We start from the raw sequence: 20779 nt of genomic DNA on the forward strand, positions 1-20779 counted from the left end.
AGCCGCTCTTTCCGCTCCGCTCGATGGTGACAGTTCAACTAACCCGAAGTCAAGGAGCCCTTCGCCGAGAAGCCGGCGTGCGGTAGGTGGTTCCTCGCGGCTGGAGGCGGGCCCGGCCCGGGCTGGGCGGGAGCTGCGCGGGCTGGCCGGGTGGGCTGCAGGGCCTGGAGGAGCGGGGATGCTCCGGGGTCTGGCTGCGCGGCTTCACCTGGGCGGAGTGGTCTTGAGGGCGGTTCGGCGACCCGGGGCTTCGGTGACCTTAGTCGCCCCTCCCCCGTCGGGCGCCCCTGGGAAAGAAAAACGGCACCCGGATACTGTCAGCCCCAGTCCCCACCTTGTCCGGAGCCCTTGGCCAGCCCAGCCTGGCGGCAGGTGGTTGACCGCTTTGCACCCCTCACGCAGAAGCGGACTCGTAACACCTGAAATAACGTTTGACTTTTTTTTTTTTTAAATTGCCAATCAGGCTATTTGAGCAGTTAGGGTGACGGGGATAGTCAAGTATGACTAAACTGCTTGGGATGTCCAGTTATTCCCAGGTTATAACCTAACCTAATTAGCAATAACAGTAACTGTACAAAGTAGTGTCCATTCCGCGTCACGTCCCAGCCCTTAATTTAATCTCCTTGGGCTCCAGTTCCTTAAAATGCTTCCGCCGACTTCCCTGCCCCCTTCAGTTTGGTGGTTGAAAGTTTGTGGATGGGTTCTTGGTCTGGGACTGCTCCTCTTGTTCGCGTAAGCCCTGTGATTTATATACGCCTGTATATCTGTTAGCCTTCTATTAATAAGGCAGAGAGCATTCGTAGGCTTATTTTTCATTCATCGTGCAAGTTTAACTCGCGTTCATTCTTTCTTGCCCTGGCTTTTGTCTTAACATCTGCAGCCTTAGCCTCTTCCCTCCCCACCTCTGGCGGAGTTGCAAAATTCAGAAAAGAGGGGAGAAAATCGCCTTCTAGTTTTCTTCCTTAACTTCGGATCCCACTCCCGAGCGACACCTCCCCCCCCGGGGGGGGGGGGTGGATTCCAATGAGCAGAAGCAGCCAGTGTCTGCTGATGGTGACGCTGAAGCATGGTCTTTTCTATGAACTGGCATCATTAGCCAGTGTGCTTCTCTGCTCATTAACAGGGGGAGATTGTAGTCTGTTTTTACTCTGTTTCTTGATTCTCAAATTGAATTGGAATTCTCTCGAATATCTGCTCAAACTAAATGTTTGCTCAGCACCTAAAATCCTTTGGCTATGGTTAAGATTCCCCCCACCTCTTTTTTTCTCCATGTTTGTTTCCCCAGGGAGAAGTTATTCCTCAAATTGACAGACACAATAGTACCTTGCTTTTTCAGGCAGCAAGCGTATAAAATTATTGTTGACCTGTTTGCTTAGGTGTAGGTTAATTGATCAGACAAGCTATCACATAAATTGAATTCAGTGTTTATTCAGGTGGTCTCCTGACTTTTATTTGCCAGAGTGATTCTTTTAATAGCCTCGTGACCTTTTGTTTACCAAAGCATTTTTATACAATTTCTTCATATTACGTTTATAACGTTAAATAAAATACTGGCTTCTAAAACAGTTCGTGACTGAAGGTTGGTGTTTTATAACTATACATGGGATGAATTGCTAATAACCTCTGAACCCGACTTCAGCGACCCGTAAAACTTTAGTGTTAAAAAGATACCTAAAACTCTGTCTAGTGTAAACCTATTGCTTGTGAAAGGGAGATCAGCATGGTGTTAGTATTGCTAGGAGCACCCTTTGAAATGGATTAGGGAGGCCACTGAGGCCACCGTGGCTTATGTACGTTTCAGCCTGGATGGAACTTGACCTTTTGACCACTTTTTGTCCTAATGGAGTCATCCAGAACATGTGCTGGAAATAACTTGTATATATGCTGGATACTTATATGTGAAATATAAGTCCTGGATACTTACATATGAAATACTTATACGTGCTGGAAATACTTATCAGACTCCCTACTCTGGAATAATTCCTGATTCCTTAAGGACTTATTTCCTGACTTGCATCAGCATGGATCATAGTTCTCAGTAGGCAACTCTGTGGCTTTTTGTGTTTTTGAACCTGTGACTCTTTGTCTTCCACGGAGCACTCTTTTCAGATTTACCTAAATCTGAATTTCCCAAATTGCAATTCTTAAGACTGCACAAACTCTTTTCTTATTTGTAGCCTCCTGCATTGTTTTTTGGTTGACAGACTTTTATTACTACTCTCAAATCACCAAGATCACCAAATAATTTTTTTCATTTTTGTTTTTTTCCAATTTAGATACTTTTCTTGAAAGAGACAAAACATAGATGATATCATCTAATATTTGTTTTATTAATAGTGACATTGCTGATCAGATTTTGGCCTGTACATAAACTTTAGGCTGTTTCGACTAGGACAGTTGGACCTAACTTTGTGGCCCCACAGTTCATTTGCTTCATCTCAGGTCCAGATCCCTGTGCACCATGGAGCCACAAACATTCTCTTGCCTCGCTTTTCTGTTACTGCAATATTCGGCATGAGTTTCAAGGCTATCCTCCTCTGCCTTCCTCTTTCCACAGCCACCTGTCCCATGGGGTCTGTATAAGAACTTGGCTCACCCATCCCTTCCCTGAGGTGCTTCTGGCTTAGGCTTTGAGCTTATTTATTTATTTATTAATTTGGTTTTTAGGGATGCACCCTCGGCATATGGAAGTTCCCAGGCTAGGGGTCAAATCGGAGTTACAGCTGCCGGCTTACACCACAGCCACAGCAACTCGGGATCTGAGCTGCATCTGCGACCTACACCACAGCTCACGACAATGTTGGATCCTTAACCCACTGAGCTACTAGAGAATTCCAAGAATACTTTTTAAAAAACTTTATATTATAAACATTTAAAAACATACATAAAAGTAGAGAGACTAAACCTCATGGACCCGTTACTAGCTTTAATAGTTATCCTCTACTCGTCTACTTTTTTGTGTGTATTTAGTGAAGCTTGGGGAGTATTTTTGAAAAACTTCTTTGATACTGCAGTGCTTTTTTTCTTTTCTTTCTAGGGCGTATCTGTGGCATATAGAAGTTCCCTGGCTAGGGGTCAACTTGGAGCTGCAGCTGCCAGCCTACAGCACAGCCCCAGCAACACCAAATCCATGCCACATCTGCAGCCTACACTGCAGCTTGTGGCAACACAGGATTCTTAACCCACTCATCGAGGTCAGGGGTCAAACCTGCTGAGCCACAACGGGAACTCTTGGAATGCTTATTAATTCTAAATCTCTCCAATAGAGGGGTCTTTGAGTTTTTGATCTCTCTGTCCACTAGCATCAATCTTTCTGAGCTCCCAGGCCTCTCCCTGAACCATAAGATAAAGAATCTGGCAGTTCTCTGGTGGTCTGGTGGTTAGGAATCGGTGCTTTTACCGCTGCAGCCCAGGTTCAGCCCCTGGTCTGGGAACTGAGGTCCCACATGAAGCCGCTGCATGCTGCTGTGTCCAAAAGAAAAGAAAAAAAAAACTTGGTTCTTTTTGCCCTGACTCACTGCTGATCGCAATCGTCTTCCCTTGACTACGGCCTTGTCCTCCTCCCTTGTCTCTTTCCTTTAACCGAAGCTTTACAGCATAAGCTTCTGCTATTCAAAATAATGTCTTCATTTAATAAAATTGCATGTTTCTTATCTTTAAAAGCTGTAAGGATTCAGCATTTTGGATCTCTTTTCTACGGTAGAACACATTACTGCTTTGAAGTGTGTGGTCTTTCCTGGTCTTTCTCTCACATTGCCTAACTTTCTTTAAAAAGTTGGCGAATCTTGGTAAACCCTGGAGTTTCCCTGAACTGTTCCAATGGAAGCTGTATCCGACAGGGCTTCAGGTGTCGTCGTATGACAGAACTCTTAAAGCCAGTTCGGTTTGGCTTTACTCAAAGGAGACTTACTAACTGATAGAACTAAGTGACCAGGAGTAGTTCTAGCAGTGACAGGTGCATCCAAGTATACAACTAATGTTTCCATGACTTGACTCCCTTCCATCAGCCACATTTGCTTCTTTCTAGGTTGGGTTTCTTCTCAGTTAACTTCCCCAGCAGCTCCAGTCTTAGTTAATCAGTTTAGCAGAAGTAGTTCCAGTAGTTTTGTTGGCAGTTCCAGCAGAAGTCCCAGGGCTGATGCTTATTTACCCTGAACTGACCAGAGGGAAAAGGGGCTTTTATTGGCCAGGCCTGGGTCCTGTGTCTGCCCTTGCCCTTCCCCAGCCAGGAAGTTGAGATCAAACCACACAAACTGAGAGCAAGGATTGGGGACATGCCTAAAGAGACATTGGGATGCTGTGACCAGAACACGAAGTGAATGCTGGGTTGGCAGTGACAGTTGTCTACCAGACAAGACCAAATAACTCGGACTAAATGCCCTCTAGGAATTCCACAGTACATACTGTGGTGCTGAGTTAAAGATAAAAAATGAACTAGATTGTTTGGCCAGGGCTTAAAAGCGTTCCCAGAAATTGTTTTCTCTTAAGTATATTCCAGTGATAACACTTGCAAAATTATCTTCTGGCTTGATTCTCCTATTAGTCTATACTTGGAATCCCAAATAGTTGAAACTTAATAAGACTAGAGATTCTCAGCTGAGATGAGTTTTTTGTTTATTGTATCTCAGTTTACCTTTCAACTCCGATGATTTCATCTATACCATCCTCCTACCTATTAACGGACTTGGTATTTAGTGGGGTTTTCGTATGAGGACTGCAGCAAGAAAGGAACAAATGGGAGAAAACAATGTACGAACACCAAGCCATTTTTCAGGATTTCCATCTGTTTTTCTGATGCTGTTTTAGGGCTAATTATACTCAACCACATTAAGGAAGAAATTAAGCTTATAATTGGGCAGATCATATAGAAAGTATGTCATTAGCAACAGTGGTTTTAGAATGAAAAGAGGCCTCTAATTCTCAAAAGTGTCAAATTGAAATCTGGCCCCCATTGCTGATGGTGACGTTACCTCTACCTCTGAGAGGGTTTCATGCGTCTGTAGAGGGTGAAAAAGACCTTAGTAGGAATATTCAGCAAATGACTGGAGACTAGGAGTCTGGAAGTAATTTTAGAAGTTACACATGAAATTTTAGAAATAACTAGGTTTTAGTAAATCTAGATACCACAGTTTGGGATGGAAATGCTATAAAACTGGGTTGTGATGGTCATTGTACAACTATAAATGTAATAAATTCACTGAGTAATATAAAAAAATCTAGATACCACAGGACAATCACTGTGCCCTTATAACAAGAATAGTTGGTGATTTAGGACCTTGGCTTTTGATTTTTATTTCAATCCTTAGTGTTCTTGGCTCTTTTAAGATGTTACAAAATTTATAAATTTAAATTGTAAACAATCTAATAAAATAATAGCTTTTTCAAGTCCTTGCACTTGTTGGCTGCTGAGACAGGTCAGAGATCCTGTGTAAGAAAAATGATGATGCACTTCCTGTTTGGATTATAGAGAAAGGGAGTCTATATTCAGGTTTTTAAAAACAGGTCAGATTTGAATCCAGCTATTCAAGAACCAGGAACCACTACTCACAGAAATAAAAATAGTCACATCAGTGTCATGGTTTTTGTGTTTTTCTGCTGGACTTTTTTGTTTAAAATTATTCCTCTCATATCTGTTTAAAATCACTCCTCTCAAATATGAGAAATATGAGAAAATTATTTCAGGTGACCTACCTATCAGCAAAGGGAAAAGATTTAGTCGGACACAATATTCCCACCCTGGGAACTAACATATAAAGTACAGTAAATGAATGTCATGTACAACTCCCCCACCCCCGAACTTTTGATAGAATTATTTTGATGTTTATGGAAAAAAGTGTGTGTGTGATTACCGTATATTTATTAAAAATTATAAATTACATCAGATTTGAATTTGACTTCACTAGAATTAGAATGCTGTTCATTACTAGATAATACCCTTTTGAAAACTGTTGCTCTTCTGCAGAATAGAGGGTATCATCTATTTACAGATAAGGAAACTGAAGCATTTTGAGGACTTGGTAGTTTGGACCTAAGAGCATCAGACCCTAAAGCCCATTTAGTGATGTACGCATTTCTCTGTACCAAGCAACCTAGTGGATTAACTCTTACATTTAATATTCATTTTACCATTTTCTTCAGTCCAGTTAGAAAATTAAGCTGTTTATAACTTAGTTATCTTTTCTTTTCTTTTCTTTTTTTTTACTTTATTTAGAAAGTAAAGCTATTTGGAGGTTATGGATGATAAGCCCGAACCTGGACCCCTAAGTGAGAGTTCAGAACTTCTCTTCTCCTTTGGAGTTATAGCCGATATTCAATATGCTGATTTAGAAGATGGCTATAATTTCCAAGGAAACAGACGGAGATACTACAGACACAGTCTTCTTCACTTACAGGGGGCTATTGAACACTGGAATAAAGAAAGCAGCACACCCTGTTGTGTCCTTCAGCTTGGAGACGTCATTGATGGATATAATGCACAGTACCGAGCATCGGAAAAGGCGCTAGAACGTGTCATGACCACGTTCCAAATGCTGAAAGTCCCAGTTCACCACACATGGGGGAATCATGAGTTCTACAACTTCAGCAGAGATTACTTAACACACTCCAAACTGAACAGCAAGTTCCTGCAAGACCAGATAGCTCATCATCCTGAGACCGTGCCTTCAGAGAATTATTACGCTTACCATTTTGTACCATTCCCCAAATTCCGGTTCATTTTACTCGATGCTTATGACATGAGTGTCCTGGGCGTGGATCAGTCTTCTCCAAAATACCAGCAGTGTCTGAAGATGCTGAAGGAGCACAACCCAAATGCGGAATTGAATAGTCCTCAAGGTGAATTATTCCTTTGAGCTGAGAGTCTAATGCATTGTCTTTAAATTCTCCAGCTACCTTTTATTCAGCAGGAAGATGGACGATGAAGGTAAAAGTATATTGTCCTGTTGTTCAGGGTCAGGATTGCTCACAAGCATTGTGGCACATGGATTGGTGGCAGCTGGTTCAAGGTTCATTTATGGAACAGATAATCTGAGCACCTCAGCTGGGCCGGGCACTCCTTCCAGGGCAGCTGTTCAGGGCTGTAGGCAATACTGACAATACCACCCTTTTCCTTTATGGATGGGGTGGAAGAAACGAGAAGAAGGTGGGCAGGACAGATAATAAATGATAGTGATACATGCCACCAAGAAGATACAGTACCATCTTGTAGAAGAGGACCAGGGCTACCATTTTAGCCACGTGGCCAGAAATCGGCTCTTTGAGGAGAAAAGCATCTCAGCTGAAACTTAAGTGACAGGAAGGAGTCATCCCTTGGGAAGAGCAGGTGGGGCAGTGTTCAAGGCAGAAAAACAAACATGAAGGTGCAAAGCAGAGTAAGACACTGTTACTGAAGAACCCAGAAGGGCGCTGGGGTAGAAGGTGGTTTTGGAGTGGCTCAGTAGCCGTGGTTCAACCATCAGTTTTATTGTCATTGGGATGGGGAGGGAGGGAGGGAGGGAGCAGAGACACGTCAGGATTAGGAGGAAGGTACCGTGTGACGTTGCTCTAGGTGCTCGCAGTTTCCTATTTTAGTCAATCTGCTGCCAGATATTCCTAAAGAAGAGTACAAGGGTCCCCACATTAGCTAAGTTTGAATGCCCACATGAGGGAAGAATTGACATTTGATGGGTCTAAATTGCTGAATTCATTTCAGGACTTTCTGAGCCCCAGTTTGTCCAGTTTAATGGAGGATTCAGCCAAGAACAGCTGAACTGGTTGAATGAAGTTCTTACATTCTCTGACAAAAACCAAGAAAAGGTGGTGATTGTGAGTAAGTATTTAATGATTTGATTCCATGAACATTTCAGACCGTGGGTTTAATTAGGTTTTAAAGCATACTAACAGTCTTTAATATCGGATGTCCCTTTTTATAAAATGAAAGCTAAGTTTAAAATTTTTCATTGAGAAACAATCTGAATATAAAATGAACATTTAAGCCTGAGTCAGGAAAGAATTGTAAAAGTAACAAAAACATCTTGCCATGTATTGGAGCCTGTGAGTTGGCCTTTGAGGTTTCAGAGTAGAATTTCCCCGAATGGGATCAATTTCTGTAGAAGTATGTATATAGTAATATATACATGTATATATATGAAACGTATATATATAGTCCAGGCCCCAGACCACATCCCACCCTCAGGAGACCTACCTGTGGGTGCAGTGGCCTCTGCTGCCCAGGTGAAAGCAGAGCTGGTGTCACAGGAGGCTCATCTGGCAGGTCTGTAACTGTGTCCACCATGTTATTGCAAGGAAATAAAATTTGTTTTTGTTAGAATCATGTTTCGCAGACATACTACCATCAGAGGTTATAGGAATCTGGAGGTTCTTAAAATCCACCCAGATATAGATGTGTGCATGTCACCCACACACGTACACGAAGAGCAGAATTTGGATTTGCAGTATGGCTGGTGTACTTGGTTTTGGGGCCGACATTAGTTCTCATGTTTAAAATTGATGTGACCTGATGGATGGGAAGATTGGACTGAGGGTCCAGGGACAGGGTGCCATCCTGGCTTTTGTTTCTGTGAGCTGTGAGAGCCTGGACAAATGTTGAATGACAAACTGCAGTTTTCGGAAGTACCCTTTATGGCTCAGCTAGTGTCCATGAGGATGTGGGTTTGATCCCTGCCCTCGCTCAGTGGGTTAAGGACCCGGCGTTGCCATGAGCCAGTGTAGGTTGCAGATATGGCTGGAATCCCATGTTGTTGTGGCTGTGGCCGGCAGCTATAGCTCCAGTTCAACCCCTAGCCTGGAAACTTCCACATGCTGCAGGTGTGGCCCTAAAAAGCAAAAAAAAAAGAAAAAAAAAGAAATACGAAAAAAGCACAAAAACCCCTGCGATTTTCTCATTCTTGCATCAGGTGAAATGGTGAACATGGAAACCCTCTGAAAAGGACAGACTGTTCAGATAGTTGATAATAGAAAGTTATATTTTTTTATAAAACTATATCTAGCTTTTACTTATTAATCTTTCACCGATGGGTAAAGACATGAGATGGAGTTGGGATGTTTCTGGAACATCAAATGTCATTCAAGGCTTAGAAAACAAAAGATGCCTTCAGGGGTTGTAGGCATGACCTGACACTGTTTGGCTCTGTAATAAATGGTCTCAAAAATGCAATACTTCTTGTCTTGTCTTGTCTCTGCTTTTTGGTTTTCACTGCCAGGATGACCTGTTACTTGAGAGAATACTGGAGCTTAAAGGGACCTAGAGATCATATGGTCAAACCTTTTAGTTTTAGGAAAGATCAGAGAACTGAACCCAAGGAGATTAAACTACGTAGCTCAAATCATACAGCTGCTGAGTCTGGAGTCCCCTTTCCTTGTCTCTGCATGCTTTTCCCATCTTTTCACTTCTGTCCATGTACCTGTCTGCATCAGCACCTCTTACGTAGATTCTGTTTTGTTCTCAGCTCAGAAACTGGATGAACAAAGCTTCCACAACTGAGTGCCTTGGATGTTCTTTGGAAATGTTTGAAATGGCTCATGGACATTTTCTTTTGTTTCTGTTTGCTTTTTCCCTTTCATTTTGGCTACTCAGAGGTATTTGGCCTACTCACGTTTTGGCCGTGCACTTGGAAGGATAGAATTGCTATTAACTGAGATATGGAACACTGCAGTAGGAGGGGTTTGGGGTAAAGAATTCAGGTTTGAAAATACTAAGTTTCAGATGCCTGTCAGATTGAGGTGCCTGTTACACATCAGCAGAGATGCTGAGTAAGCAGTATGGACATATGAGTCTGGAATTCAGAGGGGAATTTTGGGCTGGATGTATAAATGTGGAAGTTGAAAGAATACGGATGATTCTTAAAACTACGTAAAGTACTAAGCTCACCAAACCAGTAGGTGGAGGTAGAGCAGTGAAGCCCAAGGCCAAGCCTCTGGGCCCTCCTGGTAGGACACCGCAGAGTGAGGAAGCAGCACAGAAGAGTGAGAATCGGAAGTCATCGAGGTTGGGGAAAATGGAGGGGACAGCGGTGTTCTGGTTACATTTCAAGGAGAAGGGAGCAACTGAATGCATCAGATGCTACAGGGACTTGGTGGATGAATCCAGCACGGCATCTAGGTCTGGAACCCAACCCGAAGAGTGGTTGTCAGTGTGTTTGCGTGTGTGTGCGCGTGTTTCTGCATGCACATGTTATTGCCTCTATTTTGCCTGTATTGTAAGCTAATAGAAATTAAGCAGAATAAAAATATTCAGAATAAAATTTCAGAATAAAAGCAAACAATAACAGAAGAAAAAGGAAAGTGATTTAGTGGGGAGAAGCAAAGACCAGTGAGCTAGCGTACCTCTACTTCAGAGTAAAACCATGGCCTGGTGTATGATATGCCCTCATACGAGTCTTGGCACCAGGAATTTGAAGTTCTCCTGGCTCTACTTCCAGTATCTCCTGTGGAACCTAGTGTGAATGTCCCCTGCTTGACCTTAGTTTTCCCACCTGTAAAATGTCTGTGGCCATCCTGATCTCATGGCATGTCAGTCTTTAAAAAAACACTGGGGAGTTCCCATTGTGGCTCAGAGGTTAGTGAACCCGACTAGTATCCATGAGGTTGCAGGTTCGATCCCTGGCCTCGCTCAGTAGGTTAAGGATCCAGCATTGCCATGAGCTGTGGTATAGGTTGCTCAGTAGGTTAAGGATCCAGCATTGCCATGAGCTGTGGTATAGGTTGCTCAGTAGGTTAAGGATCCAGCATTGCCATGAGCTGTGGTATAGGTTGCAGATGCAGCTCAGATCTCACGTCATTGTGGCTGTGGCGCAGGCTGGAAGCTACAGCTCCGATTCGACCCCTAGCCTAGGAACCTCCATATGCTGTGAGTGCGGCCCCCAAAAGACAAAAGAAAAAATACATTGAGTGTTTACATAAATAACGTAAACCCCATTGCCCCATCCCTAAACTGTTTTACTTAGAAGGAGTTCTCTCTGCGTGTAACGCGCGTTCACGTGGGGAAATCCTCGAGACTGGGTCCCAGCAGCATCGGCCTGCTCTCCGGCTGCCGTGGCAGACCCCCGCCTGGGCCGCCCTCCGTCTTCCCGGGTGTTGGACATCTCGAGACCCTGTCGGCAGTAGATCTCAGGGTTTCCACCTGTACAGTGGCCTCTCCTCTCCGACGTGAACTGTCTCACCCTTCTCTGTGCTCCAGAGACACGGCTGGAGATCATCTCGTTTCTCGTGTGTGCGGATTCTCTCTGGTCTCCGTCCATAATGAGTAGCAAGATAGGTTTTCTTGTCCTGAGTACGAGTTTTTTAGTTTTTTTTTTTTTTTTTTTTTGTGAAAGATACTTCTTAATTGGCTCTTAACTCTTCTTCTCTTTAACTAACAGGCCATCTTCCCATTTTCCCCGAGGCCTTGAACAGTGTGTGCCTGGCCTGGAATTACAGAGACGCCCTGGCCGTCATTTGGTCTCACAAGTGTGTGGTGTGTTTCTTCGCCGGTCACACTCATGATGGTGGCTACTCTGAGGATCCTTTTGGTGTTCACCACGTCAACCTAGAAGGGGTTATCGAAACGGCTCCCAGCAGCCAGGCTTTTGGCACAGTCCATGTCTATCCTGACAGAATGGTGCTGAGAGGGGAGGGCAGAGTCCCGGACAGAATTATGAATTACAAGAAGGAAAATGCCTTCCATCCTTAGTCCGATTGTATTTTGTTTACTTTTATAGAAAGGTAGTGACGTAGCTTTGTGGTTTTGTTATGCCCCCGCCCCCCCGATACTCAATCTCATTGTTTAGTATCCTGTTTGCAACAAATAGCAGTAACCGGCTTCAGTGTGTGTTAGCTCAGAAGATACTCTGAAATGTCATTTTTGGATAATATATCCCATGCTGAAATTGGAAAGAAAATGAATGAAAGTAGCAAACTGAGGTGGGAGATAATAGTCCCTTGAAACAGACTCTATTTGGCCTTACCTAAGACTTTTTTTTTCTTTTCTTTTTTCTTTTTTTTTTACTTTTTATAAGAAGAATGTATTCATTCACTACATTAGCTATGTAACATAAAATTTATAATAAAAAATCCATAAAATAAGCTCAGGTAAACCTTTTCTGTTTACCCAGCTGTGTGAATGAGCTTTGGACATTTTTTGCTCAGAGTACCCATCGTATTTTTATTTTTACAAGTTTAAATTCTTGTTTTGTAAAAAAAAAAAGAAAAAAAAATCACTAGTTACTTCACATGTGAATGAATGGCGCCCGCATTCACACAGGTGAACGTGTGGTCTCCCATGCTGACCTCTTAGCATTCCAGCCAAAGCAGAACCCAGTGCCGCTGCAGCTGTATGCCGGCCAGCTTCCCGTCTGGGCCCCCAGCGGGTGCTGTGTGGCCCTGGACTAGGTGAACAAGTTTAGCCTTGACCCCCTTTATAGACAAATGGAACATGTCTTGTTGTGTTGTCATATATTCGAAGGCTTATTTGCAGAAACACCTGATGGCAAATGGGGACTGTTTAGGTGGTAAAAAAAAAAAAAAAAAAGAAAGAAAGAAAAAAGCGTGATTCAGGAAGACAAAAAACCAATACTAGTTGACATAAGTGTGCCTGCTGAGTGCCGAGGCACTTTGGGGGTAAGAGGTGTGTTAGTTTCCACTGACTGCTGTAACATATTACCACACCTTGGTGTGTTCTCCTGCAGTTTTGGAGCGCAGAAGTCTGCGGTCGTTTGCGCCGGGCTGAGATCAGGTGTTGTGGGGCCATGCCTTCTCAGCAGGCGCCAGGGGAGACTGTCTCTTTGTCTTTTCCAGCTTCTAGAGCTGCATCTCTTGCATTCCTTGGCTCATGGCCCCTTCCTCCATCTGCACAGCCAGCAAGGGAGCATTGTCTAATCTCTTGCTGCTTCGTTGCCACATCCCTTTCTCTTCTTCTGTCTAGGAAGCCGTATTTCCCTGCCTTCCTGATAATATGTGTGATTACACGGAGGGCCCATCCAGATAAGCCAGGATCATCTCCCCGTCTCAAGATCCTTCATCACATCTGGGCAGTCCGTTTTGTGCTGTGAGGTCACAGTCATAGGCTCCAGGGAGTAGGATTGGGTACCTACTGCAGAGATGACTATAATCCCCTCCCTGTGTTCACTGCCTTTCCATGAGTTAAGAGAGATCCACAACCCTGGACACAAATGTGGGAAGAGAGAACTGTGGGAACATGGAGGGGGAATCTGGTTTTGTTTGGAGGGGAGAGGGATGCCCTGAAGAAGGAAGCAAAGTGGTCTAAAGAGGCGCGGAGGTGCGTTTCAAGGAGAATAGCAGAGCACCACGGGATATGCTGCGTTTGGGAGTTACCAGCATTGCTATGAGGATTCACCAAAATGGTGCTGGTGGTGGCAAGAAATAAAGCAGGAAAAGGACAGGCTAGGGCTACGTGGTGCAGAGTCCTGAAGGACGAGCCCAGAGTTAGAGCATAACTTGTCAGGCAGTGAGGAACCCTTGGTTTCTGAGCCAGGGAGTATGTGATGAAATTATGTTTCATGCAGGCAGTGGATACTGAGAGGCTGAGGCAGGAGAGTGACTGGGAAGAGAAAAGATTGTAGGGGTGGGAAGACAGGGTTTGACTCAAGATAGAACCATTAAACTTAGGAATAATACTTCCATTCAACTGAAAAGTAGAGTTTAAAAGCAATTTCAGTAATACTCTCTTCAAGTTAGTGCCTTCTGTGTGGTTATGGAGATACAAAAGGAACTGTATAGTCGGAGAATATGTAGAGTGATGTGGTAGATGCAGACATGATGAAAGTTTATCTTGAACATTATTTTTTATTTTTAATTAGAACATCAGAGGCTTTTAAGCACAGAGTCAAACATTAATTGGAGAATGGGTAGGCCCTTCTGCAGAATTTGCAAGTAAGACTGTTTCTTTATGTCTGACTGATAGTTACACCAAAGGAGGAAGAAAAACCATAAACGTGCAAGGTTAATATACACCAGAACACTGAAATCCTTTATATGTACTTCGTTGACCCCTAAAATACATTTCACTTTAACATCAACTAGATTTTTTTTCCCTTTACCCTCATCGAAATCTTGATAGAGAATTTCTGATTCTTCTGTGGCTACTGTTTAGAACAAAAAACATGCATACCTCATTTAACAAATATTTATAGACTATTTAATGTCATATTAAAGGCAATAAAAAATGAAGAGACAAGCTCCCAGACTGATTTTCACTTTCTTGATGTATGGTTGGCACTAATACTTTTGGAGTCAAATATTTCCTAAATCTCATGAGATGCTATCGACTGTGGAGCCGGATGCTGGCATGTGAAAGAGTTGCCATCCAGATGCTCTAAAACAGCACCGCACAACAGGACTATAACTTGAGCCACGTTAGTAATTTGAAATATTTTAGCAGTCGCATTTAGAAAAGTAAATAGAAGCTGTAAAATTCATTTTAATAATATATTTTAGGTACCCCAATACATCTAACATTATTTCTACATGTAATCAATACAAAAATAGTTTACCTTCTTTTTATACCAACTCTTTAAAATCTGGTGTGTATTTTAAACTTATCATCCATTTACTTGGTCACTAGATTTTCATTGGCAACACTTGGTCTGTGTTCAGATATAAAATTTGCAGTTGAAGTGGATGCACACAGGCAAGTTGTTCCAAACAGACTTCCAACAAGTGTTCCAAACACACACGTTTTCTGGTTCACTCCACAGTGTAGCCACAAAGATGGTCTTCTCGCCAGAGTAATTTCTGGCTTTCATTAAAAAAATAGGCGTATAGATTTTAGTCTTATTTTTCATTTATCATGTACTTCATATTCCCTATTTCTTTCTTTCTTAGTCCCAGATTCCTTTTTTCTGGCTAACTTGGGTTTCTTTCCAAGACATGCTTGTTCACTTGGTTCACCTGGAGTCCTCATTTAATTCACGGCACTGTACCAGTGCCGTATAATGCACAGTCCTCTTTTGAACGCCTGTTTGTATCCTTATATACCCCTGCTTCCCTCTGGGTTATTCCGTGCAGCACCTCGTATTTTCAGAGTGCTCTCATCTAGTTTCATCCTTGCAGCTGTAGAAGTCGGAGGTCTGGTATTAATCCTGTTTTATAAGGAATTACCCACAAGAGGTTTATGTATTTGCCAGAGTCACATGGACAGTGATAAAGCTAAGTCAGCATTCTGTTTCTTAACATTTGTTCTGCCTTTTCTACTACACTATGACACCCCAGAATGTCAGACACATGTCTCTTCCTAGACCCATCCAGTCCTATGTTGTAGGCAGCCTTAAAAAGTTCTTAGGATTTTTCTTTTTCAATCATCTCTAGTATTAATTGAAATCACCTCAAATAAACCCCTAAGAAACTGGCTTATTACAACCGTGCTTATAAGAAAGTTGCAAACCCTTATTTTAAGAACAGGACTCTTCACGTCATTTAAATGACTGTCTTGCAGTGAGCTGGCCAGGAGGACCGCATCTCCTTGTTGACGTATATGTAGACCCATGAGATAAATGGGAAAAGAGCAACTGCGATGGCAATGGCCAAGCGAATTCTTCCACCAGCTGGACTCCTGTTAAGACATGCAAACGTTATTATAAGTAAAAATCCAATGAAATTATGAATTTCCTTGTAACAAATAAGATCGAATTTGGTAAAATAGATCATTCCATTTTTGTACGGTCTTTTTCCTTTTTCTTTTTAAAATTGAAATATTCTTTCTTGTAGTTCTCTCTATGTTCTTACTGCAAATTCTTGGCTTTTTAATGTGTGTTGCACGTAGCTTTTCCTGCTTAATGATGTCTTTGCAGGAACTGAAGTCATTGATTAAGCCATGTTAAGATGGACCTTCTCCTAAAGATCTTCGTGTCCTTTTAAAGAAAACTTTTCCTCCTCAAGGTTTTCAAAATACTAAGTTTTCTTCCCTAAAAGTTTTACTGTTTTGCTTTTCACATTAGATCTGTAATCCCCCTACAGTTGATTTCTGTGAAAGTTGTAAGGTATATGGGTTGTTGCACTTTTTTTTTTTTTTTTTTTTTTGCAGAATGTACTTCCTTCATTTTATTTTATTTTATTTTTTTGTCATTTTGCCATTTCTTGGGCCGCTCCCGCGGCATATGGAGGTTCCCAGGCTAGGGGTCTAATCGGAGCTGTAGCTGTCAGCCTATGCCAGAGCCATAGCAACGCAGGATCCAAACCGTGTCTGTGACCTACACCACAGCTCACGGCAACTCCGGATCCTCAACCCACTGAGCAAGGGCAGGGATCGAACCCACAACCTCATGGTTCCTAGTCGGATTCGTTAACCACTGCGCCATGACGGGAACTCCTGCACTTTTTTCCATGTGGGTATTCCATCGATCTAGTGCTGTTTGTTGAAAAGGCTGCCTTGCTTTGCCACCCTGGAGTGCTACCGTTGTCCTGAGTCAAGGGTCTGCAATATAAATACGGATCTGTTTCTAGATTCTTTTTCGTTTCGTTTGTTTATCCTTTGCCAATATGGATTTATCTTACACTACCATAGGATAATTATTTAGGTGTCTTTATTTTAATACTTAGGTCTTCTTTAATTTCTCCCATGTTTTATTTTTATCACTTTGCATGTAGAGATTTTGCATATCTCTATTAGATTTATTCCTGGGGAGTTGGTTTTTTGATGTTATAAATAGTAACGTTTTGTTTTTATCATTTTCTGTTACTTGCTGAGAAAAATACAGCTCATTTCAGTATATTGACCTAGTATCCAGCAATTATGCTAAAATCACTGATTTGAATCACTTTTTAAATTCTTTTTTTATGTTCTACATATGCAATTACATCATCCAGGAATAAGGAAAATTCAAGTTTTCCTTCCTAATCCCTGAGCCTTTTATTTCTGTTTCTTGCCCTAGTATTAGCTGGGACAAGAGCTAGAACAGTGTTGAGTAGCCGTGGCACCAGAGGCCACGTCTCCTTTCTGATCTGAAGGGGAAGCTTTCATCTCACCCCTGAGTGCTTTGGTGTACACACCCTCCCCTTATCAGAGTGAGTTCCTTTCTAGATCTGTTTTCTGTGAGCTTTTATCCTGAATGGATGTTGAATTTTATCAACATAGATTGAGAAAACAGGTTATTTCTTCTTTTATTCTGTCATTGTGGTGAAAAACATTAGTTGGTTTTCGTATGTTTAACTGTTTTCCTAGAATAAATCCGCCTTGGTGCTTGGGTCATATATCACAGGACTTGATTTGCTAAGAGCAGTTTAGGGTTTTCCCATTTGTGCTCATGAGTGAGATTGCTGTGTGATTCCTTTCCTTCCTTTCCTTTCCTTTCCTTTCCTTTCCTTTCCTTTCCTTTCCTTTCCTTTCCTTTCCTTTCCTTTCCTTTCCTTTCTTTCCTTCTTTCTTTCCCGGTGATGTTCTAGTCCAGTTTTGGTATCCAGGTTATTCTGCCCTCATAAAATGCACTGGAAAGTGTTTCTCCTCTTTCTGTTCTCTGGAAGAGTGTGTTGGAGGTTGGCGTTGTATCGCCCTTAAATGTTAGGTAGAATTCTGCAGTTATGGCATCTGTCTAGAGTTTTCTTTTAGGAAAAATTTATATTATGTACTCAGTTTCTTTAATAATTATGGGACCATTTTGAGTATTTCTTTTTGTGTCAGTTCTGATAAATTATCTCTTTCAAGGAATTTGTCCATTTCATCTACATTTTAAAATTTATTGGCAAAAATTTGTTCATAATATCCTCTTAGGATTTTTTAAATGTCTATCACATATGTAGTAACTTTCTCCTTTTCATTCCTGTTATTGTTATTTATGCCTCCCCTTCCTCGCTCTCATGCTAATTATTTTCCCTTTTTAGTCTTGCAAGGGTTTATCAGTGTTATGAATCATTTCAGAGAATGAATATTTGGCCTTCTTAATCCTTTATTTTTTAATGTTGATTTTTCATTTCATTGGTTTCTGCTTTTAGGTTTATTGTCTTCTTGTTTCTTTGGGCTTAATTTACTGTTCCTTTCCTAACTTCTTGAACTGAAGAATTCCTAACTTCTTGGAAGCTTAGTTCATTGATTTTCAGCCTTTCTTTTTCTTTTTAAATATATATATTTAAGGCTATAAATTTCCCTCTGAGCATGCTTTTTAGCCACATTCCACAAATTTTAATATGTAGCATTCTTATCATTCAGTTCAAAACATTTTCTAGTTTTCATTGTGATTTCTTCCAAATGTTATCTGGAAATGTATTTCCTAATTTCCGAATCTATGGTGATTATCTAATTATTATTTTTGTTAATGATTTCTAGCTTAATTGCACTGTGGTCAAAGAACATGCTCCATAGGATTTCAGTTCTTTGAAATTTTTTGAGACTTCAGGACTCAACATAAAGTCTTTTGTGTGATTATTCAATATGTACTTGAAAAGAATGTGAATTCTGCTATTCTTGGTGCTGGTGTTCTGTATAGGCACATTGGGTCAAGTTTCTTATCGTGTACCTCAGGTCTTCTATATATTTATTGATTTTTTTAATCGTGTTCTATTAGCGACTGAAAAAACGGTATTAAAGTCTCACAAGGTGATTATAGATTTTTTCAGTTTTAAGTTCTGTCAATTTTTATTTTATCTATTTTGAGGTTATGTTATTAGTTATATACACTTTTAGTAAGTGGTGTTGAGATCACTAGATAGCCAAAAGGGAAAAAGATAATATTGGATCCATCCTTTGTACCTTTACATTAGGATAAATTCTAAACAGGTCAAAGATTTAAATGTAAAACTAAAACCATACACATATTAGGAAAAAACTCAGGTAAGTTACTTATAGCCTGTTAGGAAGGAAAATTTTTCTAACTATGAATCTAGATCCAGAAGCAGTAAGGAAAAGGATTGATAAATTTGGTTACATTAAAAAAAAAATTTTTTTTCATGGCAAAGTATACTTTCCATAAGCAAAGTAAAAGGACAGTAAGAAACTGCCAAAAAAAATTGTTAGCTTATATTGCAAAAGTACTAGCCCTAGTTTGTAAAAAGCTTCTAAAAATGGAGAAGACCAACAACCTTAGAAATTGTTTAAACTGTATCTCTTAGAGATGAACCAACATTTACAGAAAAAGAAATGCAAATGGCTTAATCATATGAAAATATGCTCACCTTTGCTCCTATTAAGAGAAATACAAATGAAAACTACCCATTTCTCAACTATCCGATTGGTAAAAAATTCAAAATTTTGGCAATACACTCTGTTGGCATTATTTTTAATACCAAAAGATTGAATATAATCTGAATGGCGGAGGGCTGGAGGGATAAACTGTGGACCCATCAGCAGAATAAGGAAAGTCTTTATATTACCACAGAATGGTCTCCAGGAAGTAGTAAGGGGAAAATCAAGAATACAGTTGTGTATAATGTACTACTGCTTATCTAAGACAAGCAGGAGTACCAATAAATGCACATATTTGCTCCATTAAGAAACCATGGAAGGATAAACCATAAAAGTGAAAAAAGGTTCAGCTGTAGAGAAAGGGAGGATATTTAGGGGATAGAGAAGCTGGAGTTCTTTGAATGTCCTTTGTCTTGTAGATTTGACTTTGGAACCATGTAGACATTTTACATAATTATAAAACAAAATTAATCTATTTTTAATAAAGTACCCCTAGAAATTGAAAATAAAATGAAATAAATGAGCTTAACTGCGTATTCACCTAGTGGGATTAGCACACAGACTGAGTATTCCAAGTAACCTGAGTGTCTCCCCCTTGGAGAGATGTTCCTTAGCAGCAGCAACACAAACAAAACACCTGTTTTTAGTAATTATATTCTTATTCTGAGATTGTGTTTATATTGTGGGATGAGTTGAATGCGTTATGTTGAAGTCATTGAGGCTAGAGATTTTTTTGACATGATTCAAAGGAAATACGGATTTAAGATTGCTGACAAGGTTAAATGAAAACTTGTGTTCTTGAATTTGAATTGCTAGGATCAATATGAACTCATAAAGTAAATATATATATATAGATATATAAATATACCTATATGTTTTATCTTTAAATGTGTATCTTCATATATGTAACATATGCATATATGTTTGTTCCTCCCACACACATATATGCACATATATGTGGATTTCCTAGTATTCTCTACCAAAAAGAACCAACCCAACCCAGTAGCAGTGAGCACCAACTGTGCCCCGAATATTGACCTGTAAGGATCATTACCTACTGAAAGTAATGAGGGCTTTTTGGAAGAAACAGTCGATTCCAGGATGATTCCAAATCTTAGCTTGGAACAGTTTGTCATACCAGAAAGCAGGGAAACAATCAAAGCTTACTAGGGTCATGTCAAACAGAATTCCAGAGCCAGTCTAAATCAGTGCCACTGGTCAAAGATGGGACAGTTAACGCATCAATAAAGATAATAATTGCCACGGATTGAAAAACATTACCTGTGTTGAAATCCATGACTTTATAATGGTAATATTAAAACCACAAATCAACCAAACTCAGTAGTCACTTTTGGGAGATGTCCAGGTGAGAAAAACTCATTATTCTGAAAACTGGTAAATTAAGAGAGAGAATCAACTTTTTCCTCTTATGGACTGTATCTCACAACAGTCAAAGAATTGATAAATAGAAGTTTGACTTTATAGAAGTTTTCCAGACAATAATCAACAAGTGGTATAATTTAGAGTGTTGCCATTTTGCACCTCAAATGAATTAATGGATTTAGGCAGCAGTCATCAAAGATTTTATATTAACGTTACGGAGAAACAGCTAGATATTATGTACAGTATGATGGAAGTACATAACGCCACCCATGAAGTGGTCTTGCTTAGTGG

At 40.7% G+C, this 20779-nt stretch overlaps 2 protein-coding genes across 3 annotated transcripts in view; one reads left to right on the forward strand and one right to left on the reverse strand.

Moving 5' to 3' along the window:
• The first annotated feature begins 8 nt into the window (after positions 1-8).
• On the forward strand, positions 9-15656 carry ADPRM (ADP-ribose/CDP-alcohol diphosphatase, manganese dependent). 2 transcript variants are annotated; one of them, XM_047759213.1, is made up of 4 exons: positions 9-82; positions 6212-6834; positions 7691-7807; positions 11358-15656. In XM_047759213.1, exons 2-4 carry the CDS (start codon positions 6234-6236, stop codon positions 11666-11668), a joined length of 1029 nt encoding a protein of 342 aa, XP_047615169.1. In that variant the 5' UTR covers positions 9-82; positions 6212-6233; the 3' UTR covers positions 11669-15656. The 2 variants fall into 2 exon arrangements, with proteins under 2 accessions (XP_047615169.1, XP_047615170.1); XM_047759214.1 differs by having other exon boundaries at positions 7691-7803; positions 11358-11512.
• Positions 14396-20779, reverse strand: part of TMEM220 (transmembrane protein 220) — a 15941-nt gene continuing 9557 nt past the window's right edge. Inside the window, exon 6 of the mRNA XM_047759216.1 lies at positions 14396-15544. Coding sequence (XP_047615172.1) covers positions 15409-15544 — 136 coding nt within the window. The 3' untranslated portion in view covers positions 14396-15408. The remainder of the gene's footprint in view (positions 15545-20779) is intronic.

The sequence above is a fragment of the Phacochoerus africanus genome, chromosome 14, assembly GCF_016906955.1.
Source record: "Phacochoerus africanus isolate WHEZ1 chromosome 14, ROS_Pafr_v1, whole genome shotgun sequence".
NCBI lineage: Eukaryota > Metazoa > Chordata > Mammalia > Artiodactyla > Suidae > Phacochoerus > Phacochoerus africanus.